At 40.5% G+C, this 20,396-nt stretch overlaps 3 protein-coding genes across 4 annotated transcripts; 2 read left to right on the top strand and 1 right to left on the bottom strand.

Annotated features, from left to right (window-relative positions):
* The first annotated feature begins 1,332 nt into the window (after positions 1-1,332).
* b3gnt2l (UDP-GlcNAc:betaGal beta-1,3-N-acetylglucosaminyltransferase 2, like) lies at positions 1,333-7,059 on the top strand. Of its 2 annotated transcripts, none has more exons than XM_083694808.1 (2): positions 1,333-1,456; positions 5,396-7,059. In XM_083694808.1, exon 2 carries the CDS (start codon positions 5,562-5,564, stop codon positions 6,837-6,839), a length of 1,278 nt encoding a protein of 425 aa, XP_083550934.1. In that variant the 5' UTR covers positions 1,333-1,456; positions 5,396-5,561; the 3' UTR covers positions 6,840-7,059. The 2 variants fall into 2 exon arrangements, with proteins under 2 accessions (XP_083550934.1, XP_083550933.1); XM_083694807.1 differs by lacking the exon at positions 1,333-1,456 and adding an exon at positions 4,961-5,078.
* A 405-nt stretch (positions 7,060-7,464) lies between these two features.
* On the bottom strand, positions 7,465-11,843 carry bckdha (branched chain keto acid dehydrogenase E1 subunit alpha). Its single transcript, XM_083696029.1, has 8 exons — positions 11,666-11,843; positions 10,673-10,849; positions 10,430-10,516; positions 10,212-10,320; positions 9,907-10,068; positions 9,614-9,820; positions 9,386-9,527; positions 7,465-9,146 (listed from the first exon to the last, which is right to left on the bottom strand). Exons 1-8 carry the CDS (start codon positions 11,777-11,779, stop codon positions 8,804-8,806), a joined length of 1,341 nt encoding a protein of 446 aa, XP_083552155.1. The 5' UTR covers positions 11,780-11,843; the 3' UTR covers positions 7,465-8,803.
* Positions 11,844-15,844: 4,001 nt separating this feature from the next.
* exosc5 (exosome component 5) lies at positions 15,845-20,042 on the top strand. The gene is made up of 6 exons (XM_083696018.1): positions 15,845-15,965; positions 16,201-16,314; positions 17,226-17,347; positions 18,254-18,394; positions 18,703-18,792; positions 19,046-20,042. Exons 1-6 carry the CDS (start codon positions 15,869-15,871, stop codon positions 19,139-19,141), a joined length of 660 nt encoding a protein of 219 aa, XP_083552144.1. The 5' UTR covers positions 15,845-15,868; the 3' UTR covers positions 19,142-20,042.
* Positions 20,043-20,396: the final 354 nt, after the last annotated feature.

Below are 20,396 nucleotides of genomic sequence, written 5' to 3'. Positions count from 1 at the left end.
TGTAACACAATTATTATTATTATTAGGGTTAGGGTTTTAGGGTTTTCTTTGAAAAACTCTGTATTGCATCACCATTTTCATGACTGACTAGGCATTATGCCTGCCAAATTGAATAAGAAAAAGCAATTAAGTCTATTTGACTTTTTCATTTTCATAGAACTTTACCCCATACAATACCCAACAAACATTTTGACGTTGATGTCTGACGTCGGAGGACCGGCCAATTAAAGGGCCCAAAGTGAAAGTTTTCTGCCTCCGTTGATGTTTTTAAAAATATATATTTTTGAGGTTGTTGTTTTAATGGTCACATTTCAAACCCATTTCAACATGATATATTAATTATACTTTTATACAATTTAACCCCCCCCCCCCTCCCCCTTCTACTAGCTTTATGTAGTATAATATACTGCCTCTACTCTTCTATCTGGACTTCACCACCACCACCACCACCAACATATGCATCAACACACAATGAAAAATACAGTTAATCCTCAAGTCAATCCAAACTCAGTCAAGTTTTTATTGAAACAATAACATGATTAAAAAAAGAAAATCGACCAAGGTCCTTCTGGAATCAATGGGTCTGCGAACAATCAAAACCTGCGGATCAAACAAGCAGCAAGATTTAGCAGGACGAAGATGTCATCGCCATAGAGGCATCATGTTGTAAAGGCAAACCAATATTTTTTACCTGCTGCGTGTATATCTCATGTTTTCATTAGGATTTCACCTAATATATTCACGGACATGGATATTTTCATTTGCAATCAAAATCATATTTTGTACGATTTTGGGTCATGGCACATAACATTGTGGCTGCCCGATGAGCTAGCGTGCTAAATGGTAGCGTACTAATAAGACCATCATGACTAAAATGTGGCCATATATAACGTTTAATTATGTTTCCAGCACTCTATCAGATCAAACAATTCCCTTTACTTGCATAGAAAGCAGTTAGATAATCGTATACAGTAAGCATACGTTTAGAAAGTCCCCACTGGTGTGACGATGTGGGAGTTCTGCGAAGGCACCCGTGAGTTTTGTTTCAGGTCATTCACCTCGGCAAAATAACCACCCGGAGGATAACCATCATTGAGCGTGATGAATATGTTTACATTGCAAGAGTACTGTACTGCAGCTTGCTGTATGAGTTGTTTCAAACGCGCTGTGTTTTGTATACAGTATGTACAAACTTGTCTAACTTGTCTAACTTGTATATAGTAGCTTAACCTTAAGGAGGTGATAAGAGCTGTGAAGGATGATTTGAAAAGAGAATGGTGCCATATGCGTCTGCACTGTGCGCTGCGTTTTGGGTCATAGCCTCGGCAGGCTAAAAAAAGTTGGTCTAGCTTGTATCGCTTTATCATAAATGTTGCCTGTATTGGATATCCGACAAATGTATTCAGCCCAAGACACCGGTATTCGCCACTTGTATCAGTAAAGAAATCACTGACAGGTTTGTATTTCAAAACATTAACATGTTATACTGCTGACAAAATGTTATACTGCTGACAAATCATGTTTTCTGATTTGTCCATACATTGTATTGGACACGTGATGTGTGTCAAATATTAGGTTGTACTCATCATAATAACATAGCTAACGTCGACATTTGCAATCGCTTGCTTGATTGTTAATATGAAATGATCAAAGCAGAGCAGTTGAGGTATAGTTACAAGGGTAGTGTGGAGGAAAATAATAATGTCTTCCTAATAAATTCGGTTGGGTATCGAACTCCAAAATTCAGTGAATGAAGACATGTACACATCTAATAACAATGATTAATAATAAGTTTCAATACAATAGTGTCTCTCTCTAAGAGATAACCAGAGTAAACCAGAGTCAAAGAACAAAGAAAAGGGCACAGTACTTATAGAAGAGAAAGCTTCCTATACATTCCATAGTATGTCATACAAGCAAGCGATTATGTCAGCTTGCAGCTGTAGCAAACAGACCTGTGTAATTAGCTCCGAGCTAAACAAATATCACTTTTGGCGTGTCTCTATTCACAGACTTCAGTCAAAGTTACGGCTGATGTATGATTGATGGGGAGGCTAATCTTTGACATTACAATGAGTGTTCGAGAATGGGAGGGGGATACAGCAGAGCGTGTCCAAAACCAGGCGTGCATTTTTTTGTATGCCGGTGCGCTCCTCCCAAATAGGCAATGGCATTATGATAAATAATGTGTCCACAAAACAAGACTATATTGTTTTATTTCTTCCACGTTTTAACAAATAGTTGTGATAGTTGTTCTCTATGAGAATTGTAGCAAATAGACCTGTGTCCACAAATGTCGCTTTCGGCGCGTTTCCATTCACAGACTTTAGTCAAAACCTAAAACCCAGTGTGACTGGAGCGAGAGTGTTTTTGTAATTGTTTTATTGTTGAAACTACAAGTTCCCGAGCCAGCCAGGATTTGAACGTTTAATTTTAGGATATACTCTTTGGTTGATAGGGGAGGGTAATCCTTTTCTTGATCGTTTCCAAACATTATTTTTATTTTTACAAACAATGTATCCAGCACGCCCTCCCTCTTCAAACGATTCCTCAAAAGCGATACATGATACAAAATAAATGCATCATTATTATTATTACATTGTGTGAACGAGAGAAGGCTGTCCTTGCTGAAAATGTGGTTGTTCGCACCGGTTTTAATGATAACAACTGTAGGCTACTTTTCTATCCTGTCTCAATCCCATTGAAACCCAACATACTTACTGCTGTCTCTCATGAAAATTCCTAACTTCATCTGTAATCAATACGTTACATTATTAGAACCGACTTATACTTATTCATGTCAGACTTTGCTAAAACATTTGTTACACTATGAACGTCGGCGGAACCAAAAGACGGCGCTCAGGGGTAGGATTAGCCCGAAGGCGTATTTAATAATAATATTAATAATACTACTACTACTACTACTAATAATAATAATAATAATAAAGGGAAAGGGGTAGGGGAGAGTAATCCGATAGAGTGGTCGTGGGTCGGTCCAGGGTTCGGCAGGCAGGTGAGCAGAGGTTCGGGAAGCCGGGAGGTCCAGTAGTCGGGGAGGGGGCTAGGTCCGTGGAAGGGTCGACGAGGGGAAACACCAGGGAGGACGGGGTATCTGGATGTGGACACAAGGGAACGCGGTGACAACACAAACAAACACAGGATACTCGAGAGAGGTAATCTAGGGCTAGAAGCGTAAGGAATACTCAAAGGGTTACCGTGGGACGCAGTACGATCTGGCACTGGAGAGAAGATCGGGCAGGGTTCTTATAGGCAGGTGATTGGTGATGGGTAGCAGGTGCGCTGATAGGCGATAGGGAACAGGTGCGCTGTCGACTGGGAAGACGCTCCAGTGATGACCGCCGCGGCCTCGAGGTGGTGCCAGAGGGTTGGTTGGGAGGGGGAACCGTAACAACATTTCCCCGTTTCTCTGCGCTGAGAGAACGCGTGATGATGGTATGAATAGGTAGGAGTTGGTCACATTGCTTGGTCCTCGTTAAAAATAACCTGGTATTTCAACCATTTCCACTCTTCCTCTCTGCAATTCATGAGCTGCTATAATAAACTTGATTTTACCAATCTATCTGATAAGGCAAACCATTCTCTTTGTCATAGCCTCGGTAGGCTAAAAAGGTTGGTCTAGCTTGTATACAGTAGTTTAACTTGATCTTCAATTTTGCCTGTATTGGATATCCGAAAAAATGTAAGGGGGTTACAGTGAGGGGGGTGAAGGGGGGCTGTGTTGCATATAACGAATGGAATATGAATGGAATATAAATATTATGGAGGACGGTTATTGACCGCTGGTGCTGTTCAAGATCTTTTTATGAGCATGGCGGTATTTCTATTACAGCACATTGGATGACTGTCATTCATATTCTGTCATTCACCCAACTCAAATCACCCGCTCACACAGTTCACTTTCATAGCAGCCACATACTGCATGACTTTGCATGTTGTATTATTCGTTGTTGTGAAATAGACTTCCTACAGCACGTCCCTTCCCCCAAGTATTTGAGCAGAGTGGGAGTGAGTAAGTGTTAATGTTAGTGTTAAAGTGTTAAACAGTCTTTGCTTTGTGAGCACGCTGTGTGTGTATGTGTGTGTGTGTGTGTGTCGGGGGGGGGGGGGGGGGGGTCGGGACAAATAGCCAAATATATATGCAACGCTTATCAGAGCTGTTTATAGGCCTTGTGTCATAAACCTGAGATCCGATCATTTCATGCTTTTCACTCAAACTAACAACAACCTTATTCTCCTGTCAAAAGTAACCAGAATTGCTTGTTTAACATGTGATATGCAACACAGCCCCCCCTCCATCCCCCTTGCAACATTGCAGCACCTCCCTCACTGTAGCCCCCTCACATCTTTTCCTGTCCTTGATACTGTATATTAGCTTCAAAACATGGTGTACTTAAAACTGCCTCGTTTGGCTCTTACGAAGGTATATCTTCGATCATCCTCCGTTCCCAATGTAGCGATTAAAATTCACAATGTATCACATTACGTGTGAGCTCACAAGCGATCAAAATAATTGACAAAAACACTTTCAAGGAGTTAAAAATAATCCGATGGTGGTTGTTTGTCCGCGCTGTCACACTGTGAAATTCGTGCAGTGGCGGGATTTAGGTGTATCGCGCTGAAATGTCGGTGTGCACCTATTAAACTCCTGCCCACTGTACCTCTTTCATTGTGCTTCAAATTTGAAAGATGCGAGTTGCGTGTTCACTTCTCATAACACACACACACATTTGAGCAGATTTGCGCCACTTTAAAGGAAGTTATAATATCAGTCAATCTCTTTGAAATCTGATAACGCCTCTCTCTAATCTAGCCCCACCTCTCTGTTGTGAAATGAGGGGACTTTTGGGGCGTGAAATGATGGATTTGCTTATGTCAATGACAAGTGTCGTGGGCAGGCTATACAGTGTTAACACCGCCCACACCTATATACCCGCATCAACCTGTCTTAAATTCCGATCAAATGTAATGCGCGCAAGGTACACGGACTCCTAGTGCTTATTTGATTCAATTTCAAGGATTTCACCGTATTATTTGACTTGTCAACAACTGGTCGAAAGGTACGTTTTTAAAAGATTTGAATCAACTCAACCAACCACTTGAAAACAAGAGAAGTGAAGCAGAAGTAAAATCATTCTGCAATCCACTTCCTTGTTGTACCTAGATCAGAAATGAAACTCATCACTCCTTTTGTACTTAATCTGTTTCTGGGAACCCATCACATTGTTTTAGTCTTTTAGTCTATGTATTCATCACACAATTCGGACATCAAATAATCTCTGTGAATGAAATAAAATAAAATGAACTTGAAATTGAAATTGTTTTCACCAAAGGAATACTACCTAGATAACTTTTCTGTTTTCTTTATTGTCAATAGCCACATCCGAGGTTATATGGAAACTGGACGAACACAATCAGGACCGGAATATAACATCATCTTTCAGGAACTGCTTTTCTGAAGGCATGGACTCATTCTAGAAACCTGCCCACGGAACAGTATCACTCACAGTATCAGTCCCTTAGTTTCAACTGTGAGCCAGAGGATGAGACGCATACAAGCCCTCATTGCTATGGTCCTCCTTGGCAGCCTTGTCCCCATCTTTTACTCTTTCATCAACATACTGATGCCTCATACTCACAGAGCTTTACAAGAGGACATCCCAGCCAAACCCATCCTCACAGCAAATGGCATCAATACAATTCCTCAGCTTCACAGTGTCTCAGCAGTGTCAGCAGTGTCACTTCCTGATGTGCAGGATGGTATTGAGACTGCTTTTGTCTCAGCCAGCTTGAGGCAGGCCATTCCTCAGAACACTGCATATTGGAACCGAATACTGCACTCCCGACTAAAGCATCTGGACCAAGGGAAATATTTAGCAGAATATAACAAGGTTAACAGAGAAGTGAATCTTGAGCTGCTGAAGATGAACATACATGACTTCAGCTCCTACCCAGAATTACATCAGGACTTCTTGCTAGGCATGGAGTTCAGAGATCCTCTGATTCTGATTGACCAACCAACCAAGTGCAGCTCAGGGGAGGGGGGTGGCCAGACCTTCCTCCTCTTTGCTATCAAGTCAACACCAAGAAACTTTGAGCAGAGACAGGTGGTGCGGGAAACATGGGGCAGGGAAGGGTTGTATCAAGGTGGGTTGAGAGTGCGCACGGTATTCCTCCTAGGTAGCTCATTAGTGGATGATCCTAATCTTGAACAGTTGCTGTCATTCGAGGCACAGCACTTTAGTGACCTGCTCCAGTGGGATTTCCACGACTCCTTTTTCAATTTGACACTGAAAGAGCATATGTTCTACAGATGGGCGTTGAAGCACTGTCCACATGTCTCTTTCATTTTCAAAGGGGACGACGATATATTTGCTAATACACAAGCTACACTCAGCTACCTGCAGTCTCTGGAGTCTGCTAAGGCCTTAAAGATCTATGTTGGACAAGTCATTGCCACAGCTAGTCCCCTCCGGGACCCTAAAAGCAAATACTATGTCCCTCTGACCTTCTATGATGGGCCTTACCCTGCTTATGCTGGTGGAGGTGGATACCTTTTCTCAGGGGCCTTGCTGCAGCCCCTACACAGCATCTCGCAGTTCATCCCCTTCTTCCCCATAGATGATGTCTACACTGGGATGTGCTTTCAGGCACTGGGAATATCTCCGGAGACACATAAAGGCTTCCAGACCTTTGACATTCAGAAGCAGGATCGTGCAAATGTCTGTGCGCATAAAGACCTGCTCCTGGTTCATCAGCGAAGCCCTCAGCAGATAAAGCGGCTGTGGAGGGGTATGCACAGCCCCCTGCTAACATGCTGATGTGTCTTCATACACTCAGGGACATTTACCACAACACACCTGTCAATTGAATGGAACTGTTACAGAATTTGTAATGAAGTAAAACCTCCAGACCCTTTGTCTGTATTGATATACTGGATTTAAATGGCACTTTTAAATATAAAGATGATTGACAATCCAGATGTTTGCTTGTGATTTGACTTCTCACAGAATAAACAGTTTTCAAGAAGTACATGTTTAGCAGTCTCTGATAAGATTTCAGATAATTCATAATAAAATACAATTTTGTTATAAATTGTATCCTTTTTGGTAAATTAATAAAAACAAAAATATTAATTGCGTCAACTCTGCAATCACATATCAGATGTTCAAACTTTACAATTGGGACTTAAAGTTTCATTTGTTCAATCTTCATAAGTAGTAGATGTTATCAGGACACATAGTTAGGGCCCGACAAAAATAGATTTTTGGGTTGCTCTGTAAAAACCCAACTACAATTTCAGGATGCGAGGCTGACGCAAATCTTTGGTGTTGTATTGGTGCATTGTCAGAGGAATATGTGCCACTACAGATATTTCTTTCAAAGGCCAATATCGGCCTCGGATACTGTCAGACTCTACATATAGTATATACTGTCAAACAAATGTTGTCTGCATAGAATTTTTATTGACACCAAGTATCTCACAAAACCTCAGAGTAGTTTTCTCAAATGATCCAAATCATCTGTCCTAGTGTTAATACAGTAATGACAACCTTTACACCCACATTTCGGTTGTAACTTAAAAAGGACAAACCCTATTCCAACATCAAAAAGAAAAATCACACAAAACCTCTGCCATACACTGGGGTAACAAACAATGGATAGAAAAACGCTATAATCAAAAGGATAAAACAGCACAAGTCTATATAATATAATATCTGCTCAAAAGGGAGGAATTGGGTGGGAGAAAAAGTGTTGGCCTGCCTCATGACAAATCAATATTATGGGAACTAAACAGATTGTGGTTATGTTCACTTTTCCTATTTGAAACCACACAGAGAGATGCTTTGAGAGAAGTATTCATAACTGCTGATGACTCATATGAAGATTTTTTTAATTCTTCTTCTTCTTCCTCACCACAATGTTGAGCATGACAAACTAGAAAATCCTGATCAATACTACAGGTGGGGGTCACAAAAGAACGACTGTCTACAGAATACCGGTAGTTAGAGGCTGCAGCTGCCTGTGTGTGTTTTGAGATACTACATTACAGTAGGGCTAATCAGATCTCACAATGCTTGGATAAGTGTTTAACATGTTAGTTAATGCATCATGAATATGATACAGAAATCTACTGTGCTGCGCACCCCAACTGCAATACAGACCATCTCAAACGCCACTTTCCACCAAAGTGGAATATTACTCTATTGTTTTGTATATTTCTCGTCAGTCCACCATTTATATGGTCCCAAAATATGATTACTTTGTGCATAAATCCGCAGATATCCTAGTAGCAAGTGGTGGTAAGCCAATCTAAATAAAGGCTTTTAGCAAAAAAGGAGTGCCTTGATCTTTGTTGCAGGCTTATTGTTTCTACTCACGGCACAACATAGTTTTGCTCCGTCTATAGACCTTGTTTTCAATATGCACCCTTTCAATGTGCTTATAGAAGCTCTTTATGCTCTCCCCTCTACAATATCCTAGTAGCAAGGAAGCTGAGGAGAAGTATACAAAAAATATATTTGAGCAAATGTAAATTTTTAGTCAGATACTCAAATTCAAGGCACAAAAGCCAGAGGGCTCTAGTGGCAGAATGAAAACAATCATTACTTTCCTCACACCACCTATTGTGCAGAATGTGATGAATTTCAGATTATTTCAACTATAAATTTTCTGAATACAGTAGAATGCATTGTGAGCAACAGTCCATCCTAATCTCAGCCTCTCGCCTCCTTCCTTGTCGGTCATCTGCACCCTGTCCTGTTCCAGTGTAACAATGGAGTGGTTACTTGGCGAAGAGGTCAAGTGGATAGTGTTCCTTATATTGCTGCACATGCCTCCACATGGCCTCCTTCTGCTTGTTCAGGTTAGGCGTCATCTCTTCATACACATCAGAGAAGAGCAGGTCAGGATGAGGTTTCAGGCGCTTCTCAGCTTTCTCAAAGGCCTCCATAACCATCTTGCGTGACTGCTTCCTCCAGGTCCTCTCATCCTCCTCACTCCACCAGCTGTGGGCGTTCATGTAGTGCCGCAGGCGTGAGATGGGGTGATCCTGCTTGTCCCAGTAGTTCACCTCATCTACAGAGCGGTAGGCAGAGCTGTCATCACTGGTGCTGTGGTGACCAATTCTGAGGAGAGGAGGATAATAATATCAGTAATGAAAGTCAGAGGGGTCAAGAGGGTCATGTCATGCTATACCATTCTTACAAGGAGGTAATGCTCTTTGAAATGAAAAAAGAAAATTACTCAATTAAAAACAACTGTGTTTAGGCCTACGTGAGTTATTAATCTTTTCAGATAAAACCTACAGATAAGGTTAGGTTATGGTGGTTGGAATAAATAAAGTCCGAATTGATAGATAGCATACCTGTAGGTCATGGCCTCAATGAGGAAGGGCTGATTCTCAGCCACAGCTCTGCGACGAGCTTCCTTTGTAGCATTGTACACAGCAAAAACGTCATTGCCATCTACACGGATAGACATCATGCCATAACCTGGACCACGTGCAGCTGAGGAATGAGAAAGTGTATGTCTTAACACAGCACTGAAACAGACAATTTGAGAGGAAGGGAAGGACAAAAGAGTGGCTTCTTACCTATTCCATCCCCTCTGTACTGCTCGTTTGTGGGGGTGGAGATGGCATAGCCATTGTTGCGACAGAAGAATATGAGTGGGCATTCTAGGGTGGCAGAGAAGTTGAACCCAGCATGGGCATCCCCTTCGCTAGCTGCTCCCTCTCCGAAGTAACAGATTACAGCACGATTTAAGTTCTCCCTCTTTGCTGCATACGCTGCCCCAGCCGCTAATACACAGACAAATGGGAGTAAGTATACAGGAGTAAGCACATAGAGGAATGGGTACGGGACAAATCATGAAACAGAGGCTCACCCTGTGGAATCTGTGTCGCCAGAGGAGAAGAAATAGTGATAAAGTTGAGGTCTTTGCTGCCGTAGTGGACAGGCATCTGCCGCCCCTTCCCAAGGTCATCCGCATTGGCGTAGCACTGTGCCATGAACAAATCCAGTGGAAAACCGCGATACATAAGCACTCCTATGGCATGGCAAAAAAGTGTTTGTTAGTACTTAATGAACCCAAAACACATGGAAGACACTTGTTAGCGAACACTTAGTAGCATTTACAATTGTATACAGATGTAGAATGTATCCTCTCAACAAAGTTCCTTTAATCCCTACCAGCTTCTCTGTACTGGCCAAAGACCAAGTCATTTGGATCAAGAGCTGCAGCACTGCCAATATGTGTCCCCTCTTCACCATAGTTGGTCATGTAGAATGAGATTCGACCCTGCAACACAGATCTCATTAGCTCTTGCACATTTCTCTTGTCTGGCATGTAGTCATAGAATGCCATCTTCAAACCAAACATCAGCTGACTCAGGATGCTAAGCCTTTACCTGCCTCTGAGATTCATACAGAATGCGGTCCATTGTGTTGAGCAAAGTCATCTTCTGATAAAAGTTCAACACAGTTTCCTTGGAGAGCTGGAATGAATACAAGTGTAAGAAAATCAACAAGACAGTATCATAAGCAAATCAAAAAGATACAGCCTATAAGTAAAGCCTTGCTACAGTGTGTTGGCATGAGGACAGATAGTACAATGGTCCTAGGACAGCAGGGGAGGGCAGTGCACACTGTACCTGTGGGTCTTCTGAGGAGTTGATGATCTGGCCCTGCCTGTCCATCACTCTGTACACTGGGATCCCAGAGATCACGTTGGGCTGGATGAACTCCAGGTGATCAACAAACTCTGCCGAAGCTCCAGGGAACTGAGGCTTGTCTGCAGACGAGTCAAAAGGCTGCTGCCGGTGAACTGCCTGACAGACAGGTAGCAAAACGTTAGTGGCACAGTATTTACTTAGTCTAATTATCTCAGTCACAAACCCCAACCCCACACCAATCAAGGTCACTGTACAGTACAAGCTAATATTGCACCAAGAAGTAATTGGAAATTGGTATGCTGTTCCAGCCCTTATGAGCTACTGTCCTTTCTACTGGTGCTTTAGAGATCAGGTATGTGCGGTTTAAAACAAACCATAGCTTTTGAAAGCAAGATCACGCGGAATTGGAGACATTCTGTGACAAGCTCCTGTGCATCGTTGCTGTGTCATTACAATAACGTGCGATTTGCCAATCAACAGTGATGTATACACACCCCCCACAATCGACCAATCAGGATGCAAGTATGGGCCTAGGAGCGCTAGCTAGCTACAATTGAAATGCATAATAAAAATATGCATAGCTTACAAGTACAGTAGCTAATAGCGCATTGGGATTGCTTTGCATTTGCATTGTAGCTATGCAAACCCACTAAAAACAGAGGTAATTAAATAAAAAGGACCTTTTAGTTTGGGGTAGGTCTAATTGCTGAAATTGATTGAAGCAATCCAGTTCCATGGAAAGAAACTTAAATAAATATTCTACAGGGGATGCATCTAGCTTGCCGAGAGTTGCATTACAAACATACACATACATAATTGATTATAACACCCAATACAATGTTTCACTTGAATAACAATGACCGTTGTATAGAACATTTCGCACCATGGATTAATCAGACCCCAATATGGAAGCGAGGGCTAGATGTCAAGCAACATTTTCAAATATAAAAGGTGGACAATATGTAAACTCACATTGACTCTGAACGATCTCTGCTGAAGAAGCCTTGATGCTTTCAATCCTGTAGTTTGACGAATTGCATGAAAGCAGATCGCATACATTTTCTTTATATCTCTGAGCGTCGCCATCTTTGCGTTCCGTGAAGAACAATAAAGAGCTAAATTTGCTCCACCCCTTTTATTTTCGGCACCAGAAGCGCACGTCTGTCTTCTGTTCCTCATTAGCTGGATTTCCAACCTCTATTATAAGGGATTGGTTCAAAATCACGCTCCCGGGCCAATAACATGTTATAGCCTTAAACAGTGTCAGTTTTCGTTTGTTGGCAATGTCAGTTCTTGCACAACAACTTTAAACAGTTTGCTCGTCAATCAGGCAAACGGAGGGCATTACTAAATAGTAAACCAATCCCAAACTCGTGCTACCATCTCGTGACCTTGAGTCTGCCAATCACAATATTTCCAACTGAGAGACAAGGCACTCATCGCAGAGAGGTATAAACATACCTTCGGTCAGATTAAGTGGAAGAGTGACAATCATGAACAAGTGTAATAACAGGTACGTATGGTGTTTTGATTAATCCGAATATTTTTTAGTTAAACGATGATATAATTGATGCAAGTTGTAAAATATATCAGGTTTGAATTTAGGATTGATGCAGCTGGCTACAGCCATATATATATGGGCAATATGTATCTTTAATATTCAATCAATGTGAACCACCTGTACAACATTGGAATGAGACAAAATGATAATATATTTATTTGTACATGCATATAAATACCTGTCATCTGTTTCTCATCAGGCTAGGACCATCTGTCTCATTCTTACTGTCACATTATCTTATAACAGATAATGGTAATAGATGGTAACTATTAAATTAAATGGTAACATATAATGGTAGTTGTGTCAGAACAATAACATTAACATCATACCTATAGCCTTGGCAAGAGGCTGGTAGAGCTCCCTCAAGGTGCTCTGCCTCTATACTAGTAGAGTAGTTATGTTGCCACAGTTATATACTGCTAGGACGTTCATCTAACTTCTCACCTGAAATGCTATGCTATGCCATATTGCTTTCAGTTGGTTAATACAATTCTCTACCCTCTCATCTGGCTTCCCTTGATGAGGGGAGCAACTCAGCCCTGCTTCCAGAGATCTGGCCCTGTTCACCAATATGGACTTGAAGCTGGATCTGCCCTAGACAGAGCAGACCTCACAACTGTATGTATGTGGGGTCCGAAGCTCCTTTATTGTGGCTGCTGAGGGGATTGACTTCTACGGCACAAGGTCGTATTCGAATACCGATTACAATACCTCATTGTGAATCTGAAGTCCCCTACTTCCATACTACTTTAAAGTAATCTTCTGATCACAATGTATACACAAGTCTTTCAAGTTAACAATGAGGTATTGCAACGGGAATTGAATAACATTAAGACCTAGTAGGATGACATTGTGCCCTAGGAGTCAATTTCCTCGGCAGCCACAGTAGGGGAGCCTCAGGACCCCACAAACGTACAGTTGTGAGATACACTCGGGTTAGACCTGCCCCTGAGAAAACACATCCCTACTACAAACCTGCAGTCATTTCACCCTTTTTTTCTGACAGATACACGCCATAAATGTTCTTGTACAGATCTAATTTAAATAATTGTCAGTTGTGTATTTATTACAGTTGTGATGTGAACTGTGTCAGTGTATGTATAAATGTATGTATATTTTGATGTCCCTCCCCACATTACAAGCCCATCCATTTTAGGGGCATATGCTGGTTAGATGGGCACAGCTGAGATTGATTATCAATCAAAGTTATTGCCCCTACCACTCACCATTCTTTTAGTAGCTGCTGCAGCCACACAGGTTGGACGGGACTGAGGTAGCATGTGGCTGTTTCTTTGGCCACCTTTATTTTGAACTGTTTGACGTAAGTGCTAGTGAAAGCTTGAGTTCATCTATGATATGCTTTATTTAACCTTATGTGAATTAAGACTTATGTCTGGACCTTTACCCTGCCTCCTTGAGTCTCATACTTTAAGTACCAGGTTATCAACCCAAAGCTCCTTAAAATATGGTAGCACCTCACCCCACATGCTGCCTAAATGTTTTTAGAATTACGTATTTTATTATGTATCAACTTGTCTTGTATCAACTCCTGGCTGAATAATGTATTTCCCTACTGGGACAATAATTGATTGATTTGAGGTGCTTGGCTGATTCTTATCATTAACTGCTACTGTACTTGAAAGGATAAACTGTTGGAATAGATATATAATCCCATCCAGGGATGTAGTAGTAAAAAGAAAACAGGTGGTCAAACCCTTAACACCATGGATTGAATAGGTTGGAAAACCCTAATGCAAATAACAGACTTAGCATAAAAGGTGGGTAAACCCTATTCACCAAAATAGAGGTTCAAACACTGATGCCATCGTTAAAAATGAAAATTGTCATGCACATTGTGTGGTTTAGTTGTGTCTTTGAACAGTCAAGTTTATGCACATCATTTAGAAACTATAGCCATAGCCCTTACGATGTAGGTTATCTGCTAGCCAATTTCTCCGATCATTACAATGTTTGACGATAAAAACAGGCTTGACAAAGCCTCTTACACCGCAACGATGACATTTCATAATTCAAGTGCACTCCAAAGATTTATCATGTATCAAACAGATGGGCTCGTTAACATTTTTTACGTCTTCATTCAGGTTCCAGGCATGCTATTGGCTACTTTTTCCACGGCGTAAAGTACCTGAGTTCTGATTGTACCATCAAAGTACTAAGACGAAAATGCCCAAGCAGACAGATAATGACAATATACATTATTAGGATTATGTGCACAACTAGCGACGCCAACACATTTTGTAGGACTTCAAGAAATCGCCAAGGATCGATGAACTTTACAATATTGGAGTCCGGCCCATGCCTAGGAGTTAGTCACCGGTGAAGAGCTCTAGTGAACTACATTTCCCTTGAGGCTGCGTCGCTCCGTTGCTGAGTCTCCGCACGCGCTACACGTAGCGGAGTTCTGATTGTACCAAATACTAAGTAATTGTACTAAGTATTAAGCCGAAAACGGCTGACAGGTACAAGGTTTGTCGTTCGGAATATATGCACTAGCGATACCAACAAATAGTGTAGGCGTTTTATAAACGATTTAGACTCAGTTTTGAAGCCCGGCTCATGCATCTGTGATCTCTGAACTCCAATAAGCTCCATCTCCATTATGACTTTCGGGTTTGTTTTCGCCGTTTTCGCGGCTTCAAAACAAAAGCACGAGTTAAAACATGAATGGAAAGTGATGCGATCACAATATTTTATTTTATTTTTGTCGAAATAGGGACAAATTACCCAATAGAAACTATATACTATTATACACAAGTAATATTGATCTTTAAAACGTGCATATTGGTGCAATTACATGTAATTTTGCACATGCCTATTACATTTGTATTAACTGGACTGTACAGAACTATTTTTCAAATGTCTGCACTGCGTAGGACAAACATAATGGACTGTGCAAAACTATTTTTCAAAGATTTCAAATAATCTCTGGTACCACTCTTCTGAGAAACAATTCGAGAATGCATATCATCAGTTTAAGTCTAGAATGATGTCTTAGCAAGTGTTTATTATATGTATATTCATTATGTGTCCTACACAGTGCAGATAGGGCACTTTGAGGTGTATGGCCAGAGTAAAGAGCCATCAACATTTGCTAAGACATCACTTTAGACTCAAACTCACCTGATCCATATTCTAGAAGTATTGCTGAGTAGTGGTACCAGACATGCATTGACATCTTTAAAAAATTGTTTTGTACAGTCCATTATTCTGGGGCAATACTATTTCATCAGAGTAATTAGGATATAACAACAAACAATTACAAACCCTTCTGGGGCAATACTATAACAAATATTATATGGTGATGACTGATATATATTTGTTAAGATAAAGAGCATCTTGTTTGTGGTTCCTTGATCCATAGTTGCCATGTATAAATGCTAAATAAAGTTGAACTTGGACGCTCTTATTTTGAAGAAATTTTCATTTACATATATTTACATTGATCGGAAGTAGGTGGAGCTCAGAGAACACAGCTGGGCCAATCCCTACTATCTCTGCATCGCTTTTAGCACTAAACTAATGTCGTCATTATTGAGCGTTCATAAATGTACACGACATACATTTGCGACACAAGTTTAAGTTTTGATAACACGATGGAGGTTTGTGTATCATCAAGCCCTACACTAAGGGAATTTGGCTGCGAACAGAATTTACTATCACGACCTGACGGTTCGTCGTCGTTCATTCAAGGTTTGTTTGAACATTTGTCGTTGAAACTAAGCAGCGTAAATTAAATGTAGCTTGCTAAGTAAGTCACTGCACAAGCTGGTATCTTGAGTGAGTCACACTAACCCGTGCAGCAACCAGCAAAGCTGAACTCACGAGTTATTTGTCCCTCGTGTGGACTACATCCACTTTGTATAATACATACCACACAATACAACATTTTATTTTCCATCGCCCATGTTTCGGTGTCTTTTTGAAGGAGACTCCAGTGTGTTGGCTGGGGTGTACGGACCAGCGGAGGTAAAAGTCAGCAAGGAAATCTATGACCGAGCAACCTTGGAGGTGGTGATACAGCCCAAAGTGGGATTACCAAGTGAGTGAGGAATTGTTTGTCATACTTTAACTCTAAGCTTTTGACGGTTCGTCGTGTGGTTGCCCTTTTGATCAAGGCATGCTAGCCAAATGGGCCTTGCAAAAAATAAACGCACTTTTCAACTACTCCACCAGGGGTATAATACGAAGCGAGCTAACTTTAGCTCCAACTCTGGATTTTGTCAACGTTAGCTCGCTAACACCCTTTACTTGCTATTAAATTACTTTGCAAGATAAATTGGCAAGTTTGATGGCATTCAAATGGGAAAACCACCTGACCAACAGTCAGTGAAAGAAGTATTTTATTACAAACTGTGTCTTGGCGCGGTTATTTTTATGGCGAAGATTCCGACTGTCTGTCGATACATACTAACGGCGCAACGTTTTACTGGGGTACGGAAGTGCGGTTTCCAATGGGGTTTTCCAATCGTCTTTTAACTGATGCAGGGGATGACTGTTAACTATTGATGACACCTCGCACTCATGAAGTCATTTTTATGTTTCAATAAACGTTAGCAGTCGAAAGTGGCACCGGTAAGCTATTTGTAGTGAGGGTCAAAGGGGAAACTTGACTTCCGTACCCCAGTAGAGCAGAGTGGCTTAAGATCTCTGGGATTTGAAAGCCTCCGGTATGAGTACCTATATATGCTGTGCCCCCAAACTATTGTGGGGGGAGACAAGAAGGCTTCGACTTCTGTACAGTTTTTAAAACGGTTTCTGTTCTCATATCCCAGAATAGGCTAATTTACAGTGTATTCTGCAGGGATGCCTTAGCTAAATACGATAAGCCAATTATCACCACAAGGTGGTAGTATGACACAAATATTATTGTCCTGTGCTAACTGTATATCTCAAACAAAGAATATTTTCATAATTGGGGCACTAAGGGGCTATGTTTCAACCTTGTTTTAGGCGTCAGAGAGCGTGCACGGGAGCAGTGTGTGCGGGAAACATGTGAGGCATCTCTTCTCTCCACACTTCATCCACGTTCCTCCCTCACACTCATCCTTCAGGTGGTTCATGATGATGGTTCAGTATCCTTTTGTTGAATAAAACATTTTTCTTTTCCTTGTTAGTCCATGGGCTATATTTGCGAAGTGTTTGCATCAATTTTGCTGGTAGACCAAAAAGGTTGGCTAAAACTTTAGAAGAAAAGAGACATAAAAGTAATCTTATTCATGATTAGCTTTGTTTTGGGCATTTCATCTGCTATTGGAAAAAACAGTGCAAGCACTTAGTACATATTGACCTGTGCCCTATAGCTCTCTGTAGGGTGTTGAATCAAAAGTGCATTTTTTGACCAATGGGTAAACCACATGTCTCTATCATAATCTGTTCAACATTTACATTTTAAGGATAGCCAAAATTAGGGTGACTAAATCAATGGAGGCCATTTTATAGACAAGTGATAGCCTAAAGGCTATATGACAGGACATGAGACAAGTTATATTATTATGATTGCAGTGTGATGCTTCTTATTAAGCTATCATATTATGCTGTCCAACTGTTTAGTTTAGTTTGTCAAACTGTGATCGGGATGTAAAGTTTGAATGATTGTTTAGGCTAAATGTCATACGGTATAGCAGTCACCACAAATAATTAAGTTTTGCACTGTATATTAAATATATGGCGCAAAGACGGCTCCCAGCCCCACGTGACGTTATTTTTAAATTTTACGCGGTGATACCGGATAAAATTTGAGGACGGTATAAATGTATGAAAAAATTGTTACCGCCCAACCCTAATGTAAGACCTCAAAAGTTGATGCGAGACAGCGGCACCATTCTGTGTTCTGAATGATTCACAACATTAAGGATAATATTGTTTTGGTATAATGTTAGAACACGAAGAAGTGAAATTGCATCACCAGTTCTCTCACTCTGGGCAGAGTGGGTGAACACCCAACTCTCTGTCAGTGCTGTTCCTTATCCAGGTGCCAGCTCTTGTCATGCTTCCTGAACGCTGCGTGCATGGCGCTAATGGATGCAGGGCTGCCTATGAGCTGCCTGTTCTGTGGCGTGACTTGTGCCATTGACACAGAGGGCCAAATCATCACTGACCCCACTGCAGCTCAGGAGAGGGTAAATAAAGGATCCTATTGTTAGCAGAAAGACATTGTATAGTCAGAAAATGTACCTGCTTCACATTTGTGTGCACACTTTATTCCACGTTTTATTTATATATATATATATATATATATATATATATATATATATATATATATATATATATATATATATATATATATATATATATATATATATATTTCTGTTCATTACCTTTCTATCAGCAATATCTTCACTTGTGGCATATTGATTGTGAATATGCCTATTTGAGCATAAACCTATATATATTATATACTTTTTACCAGAAGTTTTTATTTTCCTAGGAATGTCGAGCTTTGATGACCTTTGCTATTGACAGTAAAGAGCACAGAGTGATGATGTCATCGACCAAAGGATCTTTTACAGTTCATGAGGTCAGTAAGCATCCATGTTTTTTTTTTAGAAATTGAAAAGGTCATATTTTTAATGATGTAGTTGGAAGTGCATGTATGACAAAAGAATGCTCTTATTCTTTTCAAGCAAGAGGAGTGGTGTTTGTCTCTAGATGTTTGTCTATTGTAAACTGGCCCAAATGGCCTCTTTCTTTCATGTTGCTATAGGCTATTGTAATATCACATGGCATTAATCTTTAAGATACTAATGGTGTCCCTCTTTGTCATCACACAGCTCCAGCAATGTATAGCAGTCAGTCAGAAAGCATCCGAGAAGATCTTTCAGTTTTACAGAGATTCTGTCAGACGGCGGTATTCCAAGACACTCTGATAGAGAATTCTTGCTTACATTACCCATTTTTTTTTACAGACTTAACACTTAAGAAAATGTTTAGAAGACATTTGGACAGCCCTTTACTTTTTCCAGTCTGAAAATGTCAGCTCTTGAGGTTAATCTCCCATGGAAAAACGCATCAACAGAAGTTTGTGGAATTAACTCAGTTATGTTATGATGCCTGCAGCATGCATTTACAGTAAATTAACCAAAGCTTTGTATTGGTGTAAAAACCGTGGTACTACATAACATGATCGTTTAATTTTGTGTTATTAATAACTGATCAAACAAAAATATGAATTAGGTTCTCAAACATACCTTTCAAGATGGGTTGTAAATAAGGAATTTTACCAGGGTGTGGATGATACAATTTTGTATGATTTATACCATTCACTTGGATTTTAGTAAAATGTGGTCCTGTTGAAGACAAATCAAAGTAGTCAAAGAATTGACTTAGGAGCCAACAGTTGATGAGCACTCATTTGAAGCACATTCTGTCTAAAGCACCCCAGAAGTGGCAGTAAACAGCAGTTTCACTCATAAGTCTTAATCAGAAATGGAAATATGAATGTTTAGTCAAGTGCATTTATTTGATTCATTTAAGATTTTCTTTAATATATGTACACATACTTTAACACAAGATTGTGAAAGGTACACCTAACCAGTCCATTCTCAGTAGTAGTGTTCAGTGCACCAGTTTTTCCACCATACCCTTGGTCCTCAATTGAAAACCTGGTGTGCTGGGTAGCTGAAAGGAACACACCCACTGCCACAACCTTTGACCCCTGTTGGCCAGACACAATGATCAATGCAGGAGACATGGAATACACTATTTGGCTGTTCTGTTGTTTGAGTGGTGTTTTGTCATTTTACACCAATAAATGTCTAATCCCCCGTCCCTCTGACCAGATTTATTATGATGAATTTAGAATAGAGGTTGCTTTCATATGCATACAAAAAAGGTCTCTGTCACTAACGTCCAATGGCAGCTTTTATACATGCTTGATGATATTTACATAACCATATTTCAGCTGTACCAACCATAATTGGAATTTGGCTGGTGGAGGTAGAAATCGGATGACAGGTTCAAGGTAATGCATGGAATGGAATGACAAATGGTATTAAACATGTGTTTGATACCATTTGTCATTCTATTCCATGCATTACAATGAGCCTGTCCTCCACCTGTACAAAGGTGTTTTTATTTAGTGCAGTCATACAGCATATCACCAGTAGTGTGGTAGTCATGTTT

Source organism: Argentina silus, assembly GCF_951799395.1.
Source record: "Argentina silus genome assembly, chromosome: X".
In the NCBI taxonomy this organism is placed as follows: domain Eukaryota; kingdom Metazoa; phylum Chordata; class Actinopteri; order Argentiniformes; family Argentinidae; genus Argentina; species Argentina silus.
The sequence above is the reverse complement of the archived record's forward strand: the minus strand, read 5'-3'. Positions and strand labels throughout refer to the sequence as shown.

Excerpts from the sequence above, each read along its gene's own strand:
- bckdha (XM_083696029.1), bottom strand. The coding sequence starts at position 11,779 with ATGGCGACGCTCAGAGATATAAAGAAAATGTATGCGATCTGCTTTCAT. Across the intron at positions 10,850-11,665 it reads AGAGATCGTTCAGAGTCAAT|GCAGTTCACCGGCAGCAGCC; the intron begins GTGAGTTTACAT and ends CCTGTCTGTCAG. Across the intron at positions 10,321-10,429 it reads TGTATGAATCTCAGAGGCAG|GGTCGAATCTCATTCTACAT; the intron begins GTAAAGGCTTAG and ends TCTGTGTTGCAG.
- exosc5 (XM_083696018.1), top strand. The coding sequence starts at position 15,869 with ATGGAGGTTTGTGTATCATCAAGCCCTACACTAAGGGAATTTGGCTGC. Across the intron at positions 17,348-18,253 it reads TGGTTCATGATGATGGTTCA|CTCTTGTCATGCTTCCTGAA; the intron begins GTATCCTTTTGT and ends TCCAGGTGCCAG. Across the intron at positions 18,793-19,045 it reads GATCTTTTACAGTTCATGAG|CTCCAGCAATGTATAGCAGT; the intron begins GTCAGTAAGCAT and ends GTCATCACACAG.
- b3gnt2l (XM_083694808.1), top strand. The coding sequence starts at position 5,562 with ATGAGACGCATACAAGCCCTCATTGCTATGGTCCTCCTTGGCAGCCTT.